Source organism: Gymnogyps californianus, chromosome 5, assembly GCF_018139145.2.
Source record: "Gymnogyps californianus isolate 813 chromosome 5, ASM1813914v2, whole genome shotgun sequence".
NCBI classification, from domain to species: Eukaryota; Metazoa; Chordata; class Aves; order Accipitriformes; family Cathartidae; genus Gymnogyps; species Gymnogyps californianus.
Genome location: NC_059475.1, coordinates 31,535,643 through 31,554,332, shown reverse-complemented (window position 1 = coordinate 31,554,332; position 18,690 = coordinate 31,535,643). Strand labels below are relative to the sequence as shown.

The 18,690-nt window shown below is 44.7% G+C and overlaps 1 protein-coding gene across 6 annotated transcripts in view; it reads left to right on the top strand.

The window, feature by feature from the left end:
• RGS6 (regulator of G protein signaling 6) overlaps positions 1-18,690 on the top strand; it is a 133,115-nt gene that overhangs the window by 90,150 nt on the left and 24,275 nt on the right. For all 6 annotated transcript variants that reach the window (XM_050896763.1, XM_050896762.1, XM_050896761.1 and 3 more), the window contains 5 exons: positions 634-708; positions 1,791-1,889; positions 2,976-3,037; positions 14,597-14,707; positions 17,935-18,060. In XM_050896763.1, coding sequence (XP_050752720.1) covers positions 634-708; positions 1,791-1,889; positions 2,976-3,037; positions 14,597-14,707; positions 17,935-18,060 — 473 coding nt within the window. The remainder of the gene's footprint in view (positions 1-633; positions 709-1,790; positions 1,890-2,975; positions 3,038-14,596; positions 14,708-17,934; positions 18,061-18,690) is intronic.

Here is an 18,690-nt window from a genome sequence, read left to right as displayed (position 1 = left end):
ACGAATGCCCCCGCTCCTCCTCCTTTCTCTTAGCTTTTATTGCTGAGCAGATGTCATATGGTATGGAATATCCCTTTGGTCAGTTTGGGTCAGCTGTCCTGGCTATGTCTCCTCCCAAGATCTTGCCTGCCCCCAGCCTACTGGTGAGGGGGAACGTTGGAGAGACAGCCTTGATGCTGTGCGAGCACTGCTCAGCAGTAGCCAAAACACTGGTGTGTTATCAACACCTTTCTAGCTACCAATACAGAGCACAGCACTATGAGGGCTGCTATGGGGAAAATTAACTCCATCTCAGTCAGACCCAATACAGAAATATATGATAAACTTGAAGTTTTGAAGATTATTTATTGTGCATACAAAAGAAAAGCAGCTTACCCAGTTTGGCTCAGGCTTCCAAGAAAAAGCTCTCCTCTTAGCTGAGAGATTTCCTTCTGGTGCCAAAGTTATGAGTAAATGGATTTGATGCTCAGATGCCGACTTCAGGTATATGCAGTCTCTTGTTTAGCAAACATAATTTATGGGACACAAACTTCAGGAAAGAATTTTGGACAAGATCTAATTGTATATTTTGGAAAGGTAAGGTAGTGTGTGGATTGTAAACAGAGGAGTAATACGATTACCATCTCTTTTCAGCCGGGCTGCGTGAACACCACAGAAATGGACATCAGAAAGTGTCGTCGTATGAAAAACCCACAGAAGGTGAAAAAGGTCAGTTTAAGTTTCTGGGTTTGTTCTGTTTTTTGTGTTTTGGGCTTTTTTAAAATGCAAATCATACTTGACACCTACAGTATATCAGAGTTTCCCACTAGGAACCAAAAAAAAATGTTTTGCAAATATCAGTTCCATTTTGTTCTAATCTGTGAATTTACTATTCCTGTTTTACCAGCAGAGCGGTACGGGCTGGGTGACTAGTATAGCTGAGAAGGGCATTAAGGAGCTCTGTGTCCCAGATGTCTGCTGGCTCTACACTCCAATAAAATTAAAAGCAATTGGCAAAAGTACCTAGGTCCCATTTTCAGAAATTATTTGGGCACAGATTTTTTCAGAGCTGTTTACTTGCCTTAATCATTTCAAAGGCTGGATCATTAGCAACTTGGGTGCCTTTGACTTCCAGCAAGTTTTAGCTCTTCTGTGTATATATTACTTTTGGAGGTGACACCAGACTCCTGAACTTCCGTTGGAAGTTAAATTGTAGCAGAGCTATTCACGTCTCTTACGAATGTTAAATAAAAAGCAAAAGCACTAAACGAAAGGGTCACTTATATTGCTTCCAGTGCAGGTCTCTGTCCTGAAAATGAATGGCTACAAGTCAATCTGCAGATTTTCGTTTTGAGAGGTTCATTTGAACTTGACCCATTGACACCTGGTTAAGCTCTTTCTTCAATGTGTAGTTTTACAAGACATTAAACCAAGTGGAAGAAAATGGCATAGGATTAGGTTTTCGTCTTTTCTTTCTCCTCTTGGTTCACCACAATGACCGTTCCCAGTGTTCATCCTGCAAGCATTGACACACACAGCCCTGAGAGCTCCTAAAAATTATCAGCTGCTTTTTAACATTTAAAATAAACCCTTTTCTTAATGTGCCTGCAGACCTTCCAAGTGCAGGCACCTGCAAGCACAGTCTGATGTGTAAATTTTGCTCCAGGCTGAATGGTTATTGACCTGTGTGGATATAAACAGTAGGAAATTGCTGGCCTGTTACCTTACTGTTTTGCATGCTGCACTTTTCCTCATTGCGTAACAGAGAAAACCGCTGTAATCTCTTCTGTTTGTTTATTGTTTCCTCACAGTCAGTATACGGGGTTACAGAGGAGTCTCAGCCCCAAAGCCCTGTACACGTGCCCTCCCAACCTATACGCAAAACTACAAAAGAGGATTTCCGGAAACAAGTAAGTAGATGGCTATATGGCAACTCTTCTGAGAACTGTTATCTGGGGGAAAAAAAAAAAAAAAGCATATAAAGTTATGGAGATATCAGCCAAACCAATTGTATGTTACCTATCCTTGATCCTCACGTACTTTATGTAAAGTAGTAAGTATTTAAAGAGATAGATATATATATATATAAAATTGAGCAGTGCAGTTGTATGATGATACATATTCTGGGTAACACTAACCTTTGACTCTAGTATTACTCTCTCTGTGGGCTAGTAGACAGATTAATTTCCAGATTGCTGAGGATATCTGAAAAGTGGGCAGTGCCAAAGGCTAGGGAAGAAGCCAGCATACTGGGGTGCAGGCTGGGGATGGGTGGTGAGGAAAGGCATTGTTCAGTGCATGACTGTTAGACTGTACAGTCAGAGCTTTTTAGGGAACTGGGAAAAAGTTATTTGCACAATCACTCCAAGGAATGGCCAGCCAACTCACACATCCTTGCCCAGCACAGGGAGCTCTCCTTCGAAATTACTTTCCTGCAACAAGCAGCACTCACTGAAGTACAGGCAGGAATCCCTAGGTCAGCATTTTAGTAAAGACAGCTTTAAACATGCTTCTTAGGCAGCCAGTTTTAGGGTGGTTTTCTGAACTAAACCTGAACACTAGATTTCTTGAGCTTTTTCCATCATAGGCAACGTAAGCTGCAGAGTACTGTGAAGAACTAGTTCATAGCAGAGCGTAAATGTGCTGTAAAACAGTTACTGGTCTTGTGATGCAAGTCAGAGGAACGGAAGAGAGGAGTGTGGTGTAAAAAGGGGATCACATTGCACCCTGAGTAGTCTAGGAACCTTCACCCCAAATATGTGCCTTCCTACTTTTAATTATGTCTTCTGAAGCTTCCCTGGGGCTTTGCCATAGGAAATGGAGACTGCTATTGGAAGCAGTTAATAAGCTGCTTCTAATACCTAGGGAAGGGTCCCATTTCCTTCTGAGTTACTTTCAAGCTGTTTGGAAAGAGAAATCAATAGCGTGTTGGGATATGATCAATGCATTCTGTAGAGCTCCTAGATTGTTAATGTCCTTGTCATCTCTCTCCTCAGATAACTTTTCTGAACGTGCAGATAGAGAGACATTGTTTAAAGATGTCCAAGGTAGCAGAAAGGTGAGTGTCCCCATTTGCATGATTTCCCATTCTTTCCTCATCTCCCGTTTGGCATTTCCAGAAACAGAGAGCGGGCAGGAATGCACAAAGGCTGGTCCCCTTTCTGTGCATCAATCCTTCCTCCTCCTTGACCGGCCGTGCTGCCTGTCTGTTGACCACTGACACTTCTGCACTCGCTCTTCTGCCACTGAGAAAAAGTAGGTGAAAAATGAGGATGCTGTCATACTGTAAAAGCAAAAGAAATATTATTCACAAAAGAAAGAACCCTTGCAGTACTTTTGTTTCCCACCCCCTCACAACCGTAGAGTTTATTTACAGAAAAGTCATTCTTGTTTCAATTTGAAAATATCCTGTTTTCTTTTGTGGGTGAACTCTCGGTGCTCATCTCTTGTTAGTCTGACACTGCTCCGGGGAAGGAGCTGCGTTTGTGTCTTGTTGCATGTGGTGTTCATGTCCATGTTCATACTGGGATTGTAGGGCCAGTTTCTGCTCCCACTTATACGTATGTGTCGTGGTTTAACCCCAGTCAGCAACTCAGCACCACGCAGCCGCTTCCCCCTCCCCCTCCCAGTGGGGTGAGGAGGAGGAAAGCAAAGGAAAAAAAAAGTAAAACTCGTGGGTTGAGATAAGAACAGTTTAATAACTAAAGTAAAATATAATACTAACAATAGTAATAATGAAATATAATAATAATAGTAATGAAAAGGAATGCAACAAAAGAAGGGGGGGGGAGAAAAAAACCAGTGATGCACAATGCAATTGCTCACCACCCGCTGACCGATGCTCAGTTAGTTCCCGAACCGCGATCCGCGCCTCCCGGCCAGCTCCCCCCTGTTTATATACTGGGCATGACGTTCCATGGTATGGAATACCTCTTTGGCTAGTTCAGGTCAGCTGCCCCGGCTCTGCTCCCTCCCAGCTCCTTGCCCACCTGCTTGCTGGCAGAGCATGAGAAACTGAAAAGTCCTTGGCTTAAGATAAGCGCTACTTAGCAACAGCTAAAACATCAGCGTGTTATCAACATCATTCTCACACTAAATCCAAAACACAGCACTGTACCAGCTACTAAAAAGAAAGTTAACTCTGTCCCAGCCGAAACCAGGACAATATCCACCCCTTATTCTATACCATTTACGTTATGCCCAGATCCCACACTTTCCAATACATTTCCAATTAATCACCATCACCTTTCCTGTCTTTAATATATACGTATAGATATCATTCCCGCGATCTATGGGCCATCTCTATCAAATGTGTGTTGAGTTCATTCAGTCCATGACTTTGAGCTCCATCTATCGTAACAGTCTGTCTGGGCAGGAGGGATGATGCAAAGTCCGCTCAGTTGGTAGAACAGGATTGGGCTTCGGTGTGATGTGGCAGGCAGGTGATATTGGGCGCAGCAGGAGGATGGTATGTGTTGTCGGATTGTTGCATGCTGCAGTCAGTCCTGGTTCCATCCCTGCTGCACTTCACTCAGCTTTGTCAAAGTTCATTCTTCATTAATCTAAGTAATTCTTACTATAATACCATTAATATAGCACATAATAATTATAATAATGATGACATACAGTGGCAGGATTATATAGCAATTAATAGCATACAATTCAATCTATTGGCTGTTCTCACCTAAAATCAAATCCCCTTGAGGCACACATCGGACTTCCCCGTCCTTCCGCATCACCCACCAAGTGCACCCAGGCCCTTGAGCAAAAGCAATCCCACGAATGGGTTTGCCTTTGCCTGAGGCAGGAGTAACCCAAACTGTTTTTCCTAGCATATTTTTTATGTGCACTACAGGGACCTTATCCCCTTCTACAGTACGTAAAAGTTCTGATTGGGCAGGGCCAGCTCGATTGGCAGATCCTCTAGTGTTGACTAACCAGGTGGCCTTTGCTAGATGTGTATCCCAATGTTTGAAAGTTCCACCACCCATTGCTCTCAATGTAGTCTTTAACAGTCCATTGTATCGCTCAATTTTCCCAGAGGCTGGTGCATGATAGGGGATGTGATACACCCACTCAATGCCGTGCTCTTTGGCCCAGGTGTCTATGAGATTGTTCCGGAAATGAGTCCCGTTGTCTGACTCAATTCTTTCTGGGGTACCGTGTCGCCATAAGATTTGCTTCTCGAGGCCCAAGATAGTGTTCCGGGCGGTGGCATGGGGCACGGGATATGTTTCCAGCCAGCCAGTGGTTGCTTCCACCATCGTAAGCACATAACGCTTGCCTTGACGGGTTTGTGGGAGTGTGATATAGTCAATCTGCCAGGCCTCTCCATATTTGTATTTCAGCCATCGTCCTCCATACCAAAGAGGCTTTAACCGCTTGGCTTGCTTAATTGCAGCGCATGTTTCACATTCATGGATGACCTGTGCAATAGTGTCCATGGTCAGGTCCACCCCTCGATCGCGAGCCCATCTATATGTTGCATCTCTTCCCTGATGGCCTGAGGTGTCGTGGGCCCACCGAGCCATGAATAATTCACCCTTATGCTGCCAATCCAGATCTACCTGAGCTACTTCAATCCTAGCAGCCTTGTCTACCTGTTGATTGTTTTGATGTTCCTCAGTGGCCCGGCTCTTAGGTACATGAGCATCTACGTGACGTACTTTCACAACCAGATTCTCTAGCCGGGCAGCAATATCTTGCCACAATGCAGCAGCCCAGATGGGTTTACCTCTGCGTTGCCAATTACTCCGCTTCCATTGCTGCAACCACCCCCACAGAGCATTTGCCACCATCCATGAGTCAGTATAGAGATAAAGTATTGGCCATTTTTCTCGTTCAGCAATGTCTAAAGCCAGCTGGATGGCTTTCACCTCTGCAAACTGACTTGATTCACCTTTTCCTTCTGCAGTTTCTGCAACTTGTCGTATAGGACTCCATACAGCCGCCTTCCACCTCCGATGCTTTCCTACAATGCGACAGGACCCATCAGTGAACAGGGCATATTGCCTCTCATTTTCTGGGAGTTTATTATACAGTGGGGCCTCTTCAGCACGCGTTACCTCCTCCTCTGGTGATATTCCAAAATCTTTGCCTTCTGGCCAGTCTGTGATCACTTCCAGAATTCCTGGGCGACTGGGGTTTCCTACTCGACTTCGTTGTGTGATCAGTGCAATCCACTTACTCCACGTAGCATCAGTTGCATGATGTGTAGAAGGGACCTTCCCTTTGAACATCCAGCCTAGCACTGGCAGTCGGGGTGCTAAGAGGAGCTGTGTTTCAGTACCAACCACTTCTGAAGCAGCTCGAACTCCTTCATATGCTGCTAATATCTCCTTTTCAGTTGGAGTATAGCGGGCCTCAGATCCTCGATATCCCCGACTCCAAAACCCTAGAGGTCGACCTCGGGTCTCCCCAGGTGCTCTCTGCCAGAGACTCCAGGTAGGGCCATTCTCCCCGGCTGCGGTGTAGAGCACATTTTTAACATCTGGTCCTGCCCGGACCGGCCCAAGGGCTACTGCATGAACTATCTCCCGTTTAATCTGTTCAAAGGCTTGTTGTTGCTCAGGGCCCCATTTAAAATCGTTCTTCTTCCGGGTCACTTGATAGAGAGGGCTTACAATCATACTATAATTTGGAATATGCATTCTCCAAAAACCTACAACACCTAAGAAAGCTTGTGTTTCCTGTTTACTAGTTGGTGGAGACATAGCTGCTATTTTGTTGATCACATCCATTGGGATGTGACGACGTCCGTCTTGCCATTTTATTCCTAAAAACTGAATCTCCTGTGCGGGTCCCTTTACCTTACTCTGTTTTATGGCAAAACCGGCTTTCAGAAGAATTTGGATTATTTTCTCCCCTTTCTCAAAAACTTCTTCTGCTGTGTTGCCCCATACGATGATGTCATCAATGTACTGCAGGTGTTCTGGAGCTCCACCTTTTTCCAGTGCATTTTGGATTAGTCCATGGCAAATGGTGGGGCTGTGTTTCCACCCCTGGGGCAGTCGATTCCAGGTGTACTGGACGCCCCTCCAAGTGAAAGCAAACTGTGGCCGGCACTCTGCTGCCAAAGGGATTGAGAAAAATGCATTGGCAATATCAATTGTGGCGTACCACTTGGCTGCTTTTGACTCCAGTTCATATTGAAGTTCTAGCATGTCTGGCACAGCAGCACTTAGCGGTGGTGTGACTTCATTCAGGCCACGATAGTCCACTGTTAGTCTCCATTCTCCATTAGACTTTCGCACTGGCCAAATGGGGCTGTTAAAGGGTGAGCGAGTCCTGCTGATTACTCCTTGGCTCTCCAGTTGACGAATCAGCGTATGGATGGGAATCAGGGAGTCTCGGTTGGTGCGATATTGCCGCCGGTGCACCATTGTGGTAGCGATCGGCACCTGTTGTTCTTCGACCCTCAGCAACCCCACAACCGAAGGGTCCTCAGAGAGTCCGGGCAAGGTGGACAACTGTTCAATTCCCTCTGTCTCCAAGGCAGCTATACCAAAGGCCCACCGGTACCCTTTCGGGTCCTTGAAATACCCCCTCCTGAGATAATCTATGCCAAGAATACATGGAGCCTCCGGACCAGTCACAATGGGGTGTTTTTGCCACTCATTCCCAGTTAGGCTTATTTCAGCCTCCAATACAGTTAACTGTTGAGATCCCCCTGTCACCCCAGAAATACAAATAGCTTCTACCCCTTTATAGCTTGATGGCATTAAAGTACACTGTGCACCGGTGTCTACTAGAGCTTTATACTCCTGTGGATCTGATGTGCCAGGCCATCGAATCCACACAGTCCAGTAAACCCGGTTGTCCCTCTCCTCCGCCTGGCTGGAGGCAGGGCCCCTCTAGTACTGGTCATAGGATTCTCCACTCACTTGTAAAAATGGATTAGAATTCCTTTTCATAGAATCAGGAGTAAGATCAGCAGTAAGATCAGCCCTTCCACTTTGTCGGCCACACCGCTCGCAGTGCTCACTGGAGGCTGAAGCAACCATTTTCCTGGAAGAACCCTCATTTGTAGTTGTTTTTCCTCGCAATTCCCGTACCCGTGCATCTAGGACTGAGGTAGGTTTTCCATCCCACTTTCTCATATCCTCTCCGTGGTCAAGCAGGTAAAACCACAGGGTACCCCGTGGTATATACCTTCTCTCTCTTCTCTCTTGCCCAGAAGAATACCTTCTCCTAATAGCTGAGGTATTGGTCCGTACAGGTGGAAGGCAGAACTTATCCTCAAATCGCTGGAACTCTTGGGACCATTTCTCGGCTAGCGTGTCTGGCAGTTTCTCCACAGCCGCGACGAGGGAGGAAGAGAGACTTTCTTCGTATTGCCGAAGTCGGCGAGCCAATTCATCTATTGTTGGTCCCTCCTCATCTTTCCAGTCCACTACTGCCAATGCACTGGCATACGATGATGGTGTACTTCGTACAAACTTCCGCCACATGGGTCGTGAACATTGGACTTCATCTGGATCTGTGGGTAACTGCCCATCGTCTGGGTCATAATAAACCATCTCCCGCACGGCTAATTCCCTCAGGTACTGGATACCTTTCTCCATGGTGGTCCACTTGCCTGGCTGACATACAACATCTTCTTTGAAGGGATACCTTTCCCTCACGCCCGATAGAAGTCGCCTCCAGAGGCTGAGGGCTTGTGGCTTTTTCCCAATCGCCTTGTCAATGCCCCCTTCCCTAGAAAGGGATCCCAATTGCTTGGCTTCCTTACCCTCTAATTCCAAGCTACTTGCCCCATTATCCCAGCATCGGAGCAGCCAGGTGATAATGTGCTCGCCTGGATGACGGCTGAAGTCTTTTCGCATATCTCGCAGCTCACTCGGGGATAGTGACCGGGTGATTATCTCCGGTTCTGCCTCTTCCTCCTGTTCTCGTGATGGCCCTGCTTCACCTTCATCCTTCGCTAAGCGAGCTGATTTTTTTGTATATTTCCTCTTCTGTATAGGGGCGATTGATATTGGCACCGGTTGATCCTCTAGTTCAGCTGCATCATCCATCGCCAAGGTTTGAGTTGCCACAGTGCCTGTTGCTGGGGTTTGAATAGCCACAGTGCTTGTCATAGGGATTAGAGTAGCTGCAGTAGCTGTCGCCAGAGTTTGAGTAGCCACAGTGCTGTTGCTGGGGTTTGAGTAGCCACAGCGCTTGTCATAGGGATTAGAGTAGCTGCAGTAGCTGTCGCCAGAGTTTGAGTAGTCACAGTGCCTGTTGCTGGGGTTTGAGTAGCCACAGCGCTTGTCATAGGGATAGAGTAGCCGTAGTGCCTGTCGCCAGAGTTTGAGTAGCCGTAGTGCCTGTCACCAGAGTTGAGGTAGCTGCAGTCATGGGAGCTGATCTCTGGGTGGTATTTTTAAATAGTTGTTTAACCCTAGGCAAGATCTGAATCACATTCAGGAACAGGCTGATTCCTAGCAGTACGACCATACTAAGTTCAACATCCCAAGGATATTCAAAATTTACAAACTCCTTCAATGCTATTGCAATTAACCTGGTAAAGAAAAGGAAGATGTGGGAAGATGTCTCCCCAATAGGTTGGCTCCCCGAGGAGAAAAGGTAGGAAGTGCAGTTATTAATATTCTCTAGGAGATAGCACCCGAAGTACGGAGATCTCTCCTCCACAGATTGGTTCCCAGAGGAGAAAAGGTAAAAGGTACAATTATTAATAGTCTCCCATAGGCAGCTCCCGAAGTACAGAGGTGACAACAATGCCGAGTACAAACACCCGATTAGTTTCACGGCTTGCACTTCTATCATATCATAAACCAGTGTTACAAACAACAACAACGTGATAACTCTAGCCCGGTTCCCACCGATGATAAACAGCACAACAGGGAGCATATACTGCAAGTAGGGCATTACATAACGCAATTTCAAGAACCACAACACCAACTTTGAGAGCAAACGAACCCACATTGTAACCAGTAACTATCAAACCAATATAATGAATACTTATAACAAGTTTGTTTTAACACACTCTGATCAGATCTGTCGTTATCTCAACCCTTCGTGCCCCACGTTGGGCGCCAAAAAGGCTGTCGTGGTTTAACCCCAGTCAGCAACTCAGCACCACGCAGCCGCTTCCCCCTCCCCCTCCCAGTGGGGTGAGGAGGAGGAAAGCAAAGGAAAAAAAAAGTAAAACTCGTGGGTTGAGATAAGAACAGTTTAATAACTAAAGTAAAATATAATACTAACAATAGTAATAATGAAATATAATAATAATAGTAATGAAAAGGAATGCAACAAAAGAAGGGGGGGGGAGAAAAAAACCAGTGATGCACAATGCAATTGCTCACCACCCGCTGACCGATGCTCAGTTAGTTCCCGAACCGCGATCCGCGCCTCCCGGCCAGCTCCCCCCTGTTTATATACTGGGCATGACGTTCCATGGTATGGAATACCTCTTTGGCTAGTTCAGGTCAGCTGCCCCGGCTCTGCTCCCTCCCAGCTCCTTGCCCACCTGCTTGCTGGCAGAGCATGAGAAACTGAAAAGTCCTTGGCTTAAGATAAGCGCTACTTAGCAACAGCTAAAACATCAGCGTGTTATCAACATCATTCTCACACTAAATCCAAAACACAGCACTGTACCAGCTACTAAAAAGAAAGTTAACTCTGTCCCAGCCGAAACCAGGACAGTATGAAACCCTGTGGGAAGTACTGGGATTGTACCTGGACTACTCAAGGCAGTGTTTTAAGAGGTGGATTTCTCATAGAGGCAAATCAAGGCACAATTTGACTTGCAGAATATTTAGTTCGAGTAGGAAAGTATGAACAGGTAAAGAGCAAGCTCGAATTTAATTGAGAAGGACAGCTCCTTTACTTAGATACTTGTAAGTTATGCACATTTGCAGGGGAATCACGGAGACAAATGTAGGGACTGGCATGCTCTTTGGTAACATCACTGCTAGAACAAAACTGTGTTGAACGTGAGGGACATGATAAGGGCCGGTGCCTTGTAGAGGAATAATAGAGGAATTTTTATTTAAGCAAATGAAAAATAGGTTACCCTATGAAATGTGCTTTGCAGTGCCTGCACCTGTAATTAGCATGTGTGTACTAAACTAGGCAAATTAAATGGTGAGAGCTCCAAAGTAAGTTCCTATTGGCTCATAAAGTTTAACAATTAAAATGAAAATTTATCCAATTAAATAGAAAATATTCAGAGGCTCCCTGAAATCCTGCATACACTATATTGTATGCTTGAAATTAGCACATTCATATTTATGTTTTGGGCTTTCTGGTTCTTTTTTATTAAGAAGATACATTTGTGCTTTACCAAAAATTGTCATTTTGTACTGAATTCACTTACAATGACCTTAATATACTGAGACAGTAATAGTTTCCAGGCTGGTAATTTACAAGCAAGCAGATCTGTTTTGCTTGAATTTTTTCTAGGTAGGTATTTATTCAATAAGTTGGACTCAGTAAAACTCATTCACTTGTGAACATTGAATCCTGTCCACGTAACACACCTGTTGTTTAAGTTCATAAGGAACTACTGACATTATAAATGTAACATTGTCAATGCCAAAAACGGCATTGTCAATGCCTATTAGTTTTCAGTAAAACTGGACAGAAAATTTTCCTGGTTTGAAAGGGCTTTGGGCTCTTTTTTTTAATTGGTCCCAAATCGGTTAAGAAAATGTTGCTATCAAAACCTGTGCAAATCGATAACCAAGAGAAAAGTAAATAAAATGAGAACAATCAAAAAGTTCTTTTCTCCTGTTTTGAAAGTTTCATTTTGAAATTATAAAGAATTAAAATCATGGTTGTGATATTTATATCTTGTGAAGAAGAGTTCGGTTATGTGATGACCTTGGGTGGCAGTGTTGCTGGAGGGTCCCAGGGCTTGGTACGGAGAGTGGTGGGAAGCACAGCCTGGATGTGGAGCATCACAAGCAGGCGGGAGGGAAGTAGAGGGGCTGATGAGTCCAGTGGCTTGGCAGGGGTGGGAATAGGTGAGGAGGAATGAATGTGAATGACCTGAGTTGAACGACTGCCTGAAATAAAAACCTGTGCGGCCTGAAAGCCGGATGTAAAACGCTGAATACAAACGCCAGGAACAAATCTGCTGCGTAAGGAGGTGCCATTATTAGCAAGTCACTTTTCAGGCTGGACCCCGCTTTCGGGACTAGTTTAAGTGACAGTGTTGCAGATCGGGGTGCAGGACATGACTTCTTGGCACGCTCCTTTCAACAGCCAAGCCTGACAGCGGCACCACCTGCCATTTTTTCAGTACAGTGCAAAGGCACTTTCTGGCAGGACGAGGGAAGTAATGAGGAGCAAATAAGGCAGGGGGTGGTGGGGGAAACAAGCTGCTGTCTAATCTGTTATAGGAATAAGATATAAATTATTTTAATAGTGATGACCAATCACATACATTTTCCATGAATGCATGCTATTCTATGGGATAGCCCTTGTCCAGCAGAAGATGAATGGAAAGGCTCTCAAAAGGTTATCCCTAGCTCCCATGAAATAAATGCCCACTACTGAAGATTTTCTTCCCCCTCCTCCCTGTTCTGCTTCCAGGAGTAGATCTGCACCAACTGTGCACCAACTGCAACTGGGTGCAGGCATCCCTCAGCTGCTCCAGGCACCTTGGAAACAGTTTTCTTCTCCTTTCTTCCACATCCTTTCTCCCCACTTGGGACCTGCACACTGTCAGGTTTAGGATTTGACAATGAGATTTGAGAACTGTTGAGGAAAACTATCAATATTTTCTACCTACTGTTTTCCCTGACTGCATCGTGCAGTGTTAGTGCAATCCCACTACATGTGGCATCACGGAAATGGCTGGGGAAAACTGGAGCATCTTCCTACCAGAAGCAATCTCAGCTCCCTAGATGAAAATCAGTGCTATCCTCTCAGCTCTTCAAAGTTACTGTGAAGGCTCAGCAGGGCCCCCTGATTGCGAGACAGTTGCGTTCTCAAGGCAAGCTCTGCACCCTTCAGTGAACTCTTCCCACCACCTCTTCTACCAGAATTACAGTGCATCACCCGAAAGGCCAAAAGTCCAGGTTTGCATTTTGACAGAAATGCTTTCCCTTAGGAGTCCCCCTGCCTGTAGCCGCCTTTAGACAATGAGGCAATGATTCCGCTGCTGTCATTATACTGAATCAGCAAAATGTGCCTAGCGATTGCCCCTTGTTTCATTTAATTTATTTTTTTCCCCTTTTATTTTTGCTAGTACTTGTACTAGCACCTCTGATGCCTTCTTATTATTTTATTAGGAGCAATTCAAGTTTCACAGCAGGTATCTCCTGATTGATCCTTTTTATTGGGTTTTGTTTTTAACCAGCCCTCTCATTGATGTCTTGGGGATTGCTGCTGCTCTCTGAAATTGGACGCTGCTCCCTCCTCCAACCCTTGACCCACAGCAGTCATGAAATGTAATTAATGAAATGAGATGAGACAGCCCTGAGTGCCCTGAGGGGCAATGGGAACCTGCTGTGGTTACAAAAGTGTATGATTTTAATGCCTCATGATAAGAGCTAGGACAAACAAAAAGAAATAATTACTGTAGAGCAGGTCAGGGAAACTTTCTGCCTTTTGTGACCCTTTGTTTCACAGGGTCTTTTCATTCTCCTGCCTTTTTGAGATGTGGAAGACCAGAGGTAAAGTTTAGCATGGACAATCACAGTGCAAGTAGATTAGTTGTTCAGTATGATGAGACTCAATTAACTTAGTTAATTACTTGGCAGACCTAGGCAAAAAAATTAAGTGCCTTAGAGTATTTCCAATATAGACTAGGACAAATTTCTTTTGAATTATTTCATATATGCTGTCTTTCTTTTGTAAAAAGACACCCCTAGCCCCAACCCCAGTGGAATTCCTGAATCACTTATGCAAGCAGACACAGTCCTTTTCCCAGGAAGCTCTTTGAACGTCATCCTAGTGAGGATTAGAGGCTGTGTGTCTTATCTGACTGGTCATGAAGCAAGCCAGTATAAAGGCCAGGTGTTTTTCCAACACGCATATAATTTACTACATTCTAAGTTAATTATTATAAACTACTGTGGAAATATTTTACAATAGTGCCATTAGACTAAATGGTATACCAACGTAACAAACAAATGATCTATAGCCTGAAGCTTTGATGCTCAGGACTGTGATCCTCCAAAGATTTAAGTATATTCTTAGCTACAGCACATGACCCTATTTGGATGAGTTACTCATAACGCATAAAGTTAAGTGGGTGCAAAAGTCTGCAATAAACCAAAAGGGCGAGAGGCAATAGCAACGTGCAACAATGAAGAGGAGGTCACATGCTTCATAGTCATCCCATGGCTCTCTGGGGGAAGTCCTACCATAGCAATCCAGTTGTTGCTTCATTGGGCTTTTTGTGGGCAACTTGACAGAGGTGAGCTTGAGGAAAATACTGCAGTGAGCTGGTGGGCGTTTGCAGAGAAGTCCTTGCATGCACCATCCCTGGGAAAAGGGACTCCTGTAGTTGCTGAGAAGCTGACTAATCCCTACAAAAATAGAGAGGCGCACACAAAAAAAAGAAAAAAAGAAAAGCTGTACCTCTCTGACATGTGACTGAGCATTCAGGCCCTGATTCTTTTTTTTCTTTCTTCATTTTTTTCTTTTTTATATCTGTCAGTTTAATTGCCTACACAGAGCAGTATGTGGAATATGACCCCTTTATAACTCCTGCTGAGCCTTCCAATCCCTGGATAAGTGATGATGCAGCGTTGTGGGACATTGAAATGAGGTAAGAATTGGTAGTTTTAAGTAATGTTAGAGTTGTCTTGCCATTTTGTTTGTATGCTCTTCCCACTGCCCTGTTTGGATAGGAAGTTGGATGTCTGTAACTTTACAAGATATAAGTACATAGCTAAAGTTTGAACAGGAGCTTATGCTTTATCACGTCTTCTGTGATTGTTCAGCCCTTCCATTTCCATATGACTTGATGTGTGGTACTGTGTAATTCAGGTAACGGATCTTCTCACGCCTGTCAAGGACATGCACAGACTCATGTCTAAGAGTCAACAGATACAGGCTCCTGCTAAGAGATGCTTGTTCCGGCACATCTCCTTTGACCCTTGAGAGCTTGCTCTCTGGTCCTCCCCCAGCTGCAGCGCTCCAGCCCTGCTCCTGTCCTGGGATCCCATGAAGACACTGCTGGCAGAATAGCATGGGTTATAGGGCAGTGGCTGTTCCCGCTGTGCAGAGGTGGATTTGGCACAGGAGCCAGAGGAGTGTAGCTCACATGTAATACGTGAGACTTGGCAGGTCAGAATTATAATAGATTTACAAAGTGAGTTCGGGCCTTACCTGTTAGTGAACAAGCTGGCTTGTCTCTGTTTTGGTGTCTAATAGATGAAAAGGAGGAGGAATGACTGTAGGACCTCCAATGCCTTGCACCTCAGAGAGTTTCTCCAAAAAAACAAGTACAGTCCTGCAATTTAGATCATCTTTTGCCCACGTGATGCTGGTGCAAGGAAGTCTGGCCAGTGTCTACATCTCTTGCCATCACAGGCTATCCACAGCCCTCGTAGTGGGGCTAGAATTGTCCTGCCTGCCTCTATGCCTAGCAGCTGTCGCAGCAGGTTTGAATGGAATCACTATGCCACATATCAACTTCACTACTCACATCCTGTGGCCAACTACTACAAGTGCTCAGCAGCTTCTCCAAGTGTTTAGCTGCTGCTGTTTGGCACCAAATCTGAACTGGGAGTTCACTTAGCAAATCTTTGGAAAGAGAATGCCAAACCTAATCCTGTCTGTTCTTGAATAATATTGTAAAATTTAAGATGCTACCAGCCTAAGAAAGCCAATTCATAGTGAATCAGTGTTCCAGGAAAAGGGCAAGTTATTTCCCTGTTGAAAAACCATGTCATCTGGGATGTGAAAGATGTTTTCACCTGCTTCTCTGGTAGTCACAGAAATCCGTTAGTTCCCTAATCTCTGCCGCTCTTCACATAATTTTAATATTCTGGATTTCCTTTTTAGTCAGTTTCTCTCATTTTCTCCATCCTCCCTAGCAGGGCTAGAACCAGATACAGCCCCTGCAAAATACTTCTCTGGAGGAACCCCCACCCACAAGGTAATCCAGGCATCCATTATTTCTGCATCTGTTGAGGTAGCTGCAAATCCTAGAAAAGATGTCTGTGCCCCTGAAGAATACAATTAACCTGATGTCATGGTCTTTATAGGAATTTAAAATAAATGCTTGGCTTCTACTATGATTTTGGAGTTAACGAGGGTGATTATCCTGCTGATGAAAAAGAGAAAGTTGTATTGTTGGGAGATGGAAGAACAAACAGCTCTGTATTTCCATTTTATTCTCGATTGTAAGAGAACTCACTGCATCTGCATCTAGTTGCAACTTGCATGAATAATTAAATGATCCCCAAGAGCTGCGGTAGCCCTTGTGTTGCCTGCAAAGCTGTTTCCTCAGTTAGGAGAACAGAGTCCTTGCTCAGCAAAACAAAGAGCCTCTCACTTCTAATGGTAAGGCCAGCTGCTGAGTATGGACAGCCCCATGCCACTACAGTTCATCCTTCATGGCACTCAGGACTCGGGAAACGCCACGGAAAGCCTTCAATTTTAGACAGCACTTTGGCCTTTTCGTTCATGCTAAAACATTGTGCAGCGGCAAGAAGAGCAGCTACAGATCTCTGGATTCAGCAGGAAATTCCCTGAGCTTACCTCGTGCATAGCTCTGCACAAACATGGCTTTCATGTCCCCATGTCCAGGATGGCATCTGCGCCCTTGTCCACGGTGCTGCTGGCTCCTGGGTGAGTGCAGGAGGAGCCTTCCCGAGGGCTCTGCACTTTGAGTGAGGACATGCCCATCAATTTTGCTTAGTCTTTACACCAAGAGGAAATCAAAGTGGACATTTTATTTACCCCTTTGGCTTATTTGTCTTCAGCACAGATCGCCACTGTCCCCTAAGGCTCTAGGATTAGGAACCACTGTGGACATGACGAGACGTGTAGTTTAATAGATATGTACTGTTAACAATGGCTCTACTGTCACAAATGTGAGCAGCTGAGCTGTATTTTAATGGTTGTCTCATAGTATGACGCCATCACACCAGAAGCTTTCAAACACTTTGTGAGCCCAGATTACGCTCTGATGCGGACTGTCTCGTAGGATCCTCGTTGTGATTCCCAGGCACTGCCTCTCCCCATAGGCATCTCTGCAACATGTCTGGCAATTCAGACAACAGCTTATGTAAGTGGGGTTGTATTAAGAAATAATTTAGGAGAAAAGTTGTTAGTGATTTTGGGTGCCTCTGCATCTCAGTGTCCCAGCTGAGACACAAAATAAGAGTCTGATTATCATGGAGGGGAGGAGGGAGATGCTTTTTAGTCTTCCAAGACTTAGGCATCCAGAAATCAGAGGCACTGAAAAATAAAAGACTACAAACCAGGAGTCATTTTTAGAAATCTTGTCTGCACTGCTTCTTAGTGAAACTGCTTTTTTAATGCAAATGTGGAACTGAAAATCTGAAGCCAGTTCCAAGTGACCAGCCAGCACTGTGTGGGACACAAGGAGGTGCTCTGGAGCTCACCAGCGGCCCAGGGAACACTGCTGGCAAATTTCTGCCTTGACATATGAGAAATCCCAAGGTACATTTGAGGAGATATATAAGAAGTGCATAATGAATAATCATTCAAGTATGGTATGCTGTTCTTTTCGTGAAACCTACCAGAAATCACTCTGAAAATAATATCATTTATTGTGTCTCATTTTGCCATGTACGTAGCACCCAGATAGTACAGTTGCTTTAATGATGACCCTGGTCTTTATAGCTTCTTTTTGTATGTTATTTGCTAACTTGTATTTCTGCAAAATCTTGAGAAAAAAACACCATCTCCTCGTCTGATAATCTTCCTCCCTTTGCTGCTTAGCAGAAACAGCAGCAGCTGCTCCGACAGCAGGCAGAAATGCACATTCCATCTGTTTTTTTTCCTTCTCTCTCCAAACAGCAAAGAACCTAGTCAGCAGCGTGTGAAAAGATGGGGTTTCTCCATGGACGAGGTGCTGAAGGACCCAGTAGGACGAGACCAGTTCCTTCGTTTCCTGGAATCAGAATTCAGCTCAGAAAACCTCAGGTGAAACCTTTTTTAACTTGGACTAAATGAATGGGGCTAATCCTACTCTCTTGCATAGGTGAAATGCAATGCTTGGTCTGTCTTGAACTGCTAAAAACACCCATTTGAATAAGGTTGAGAATGGCAGGATATGGCCCATAGCACTGTTATGGATGCCTATACTAGAACTACGTAAGTAATCTCAGGAACAGTGTTTAGCAGAGCCAGTGTTGTCAAGTATCATATGCAAAGGCTTGCAAAGTTGTAATAATGTGATGAGACATGACATATTGCTATTAAGTCCCCTAACAATGTATAGGATTTACATGTGTATTTGTGGCAGGGGTCGTGTGAGGGAAACATAGTGTGGTGATCAAGTGGCTAAAAACTGTTGCAGTACTGGCATTCACCAAGTCAGGTTTGCAACAGCTACTTTTAATTCTGGCACCTCCTAACTATTCGAGAGCTTGACTGTCACCTTAATAGCACTCTCTTTGTGTGGGGATTCTGAGTACCTGGCTTCTCATCTTGTGAAGAAGACAAAACTTCTATCATGAAACGTTATGCAGACACCCACGTGATCTTACATCAGGCTGAGAGTCTATAAATCTATTGTGCACAATTCTGCTACTTCCACTACAGCAGGAATAG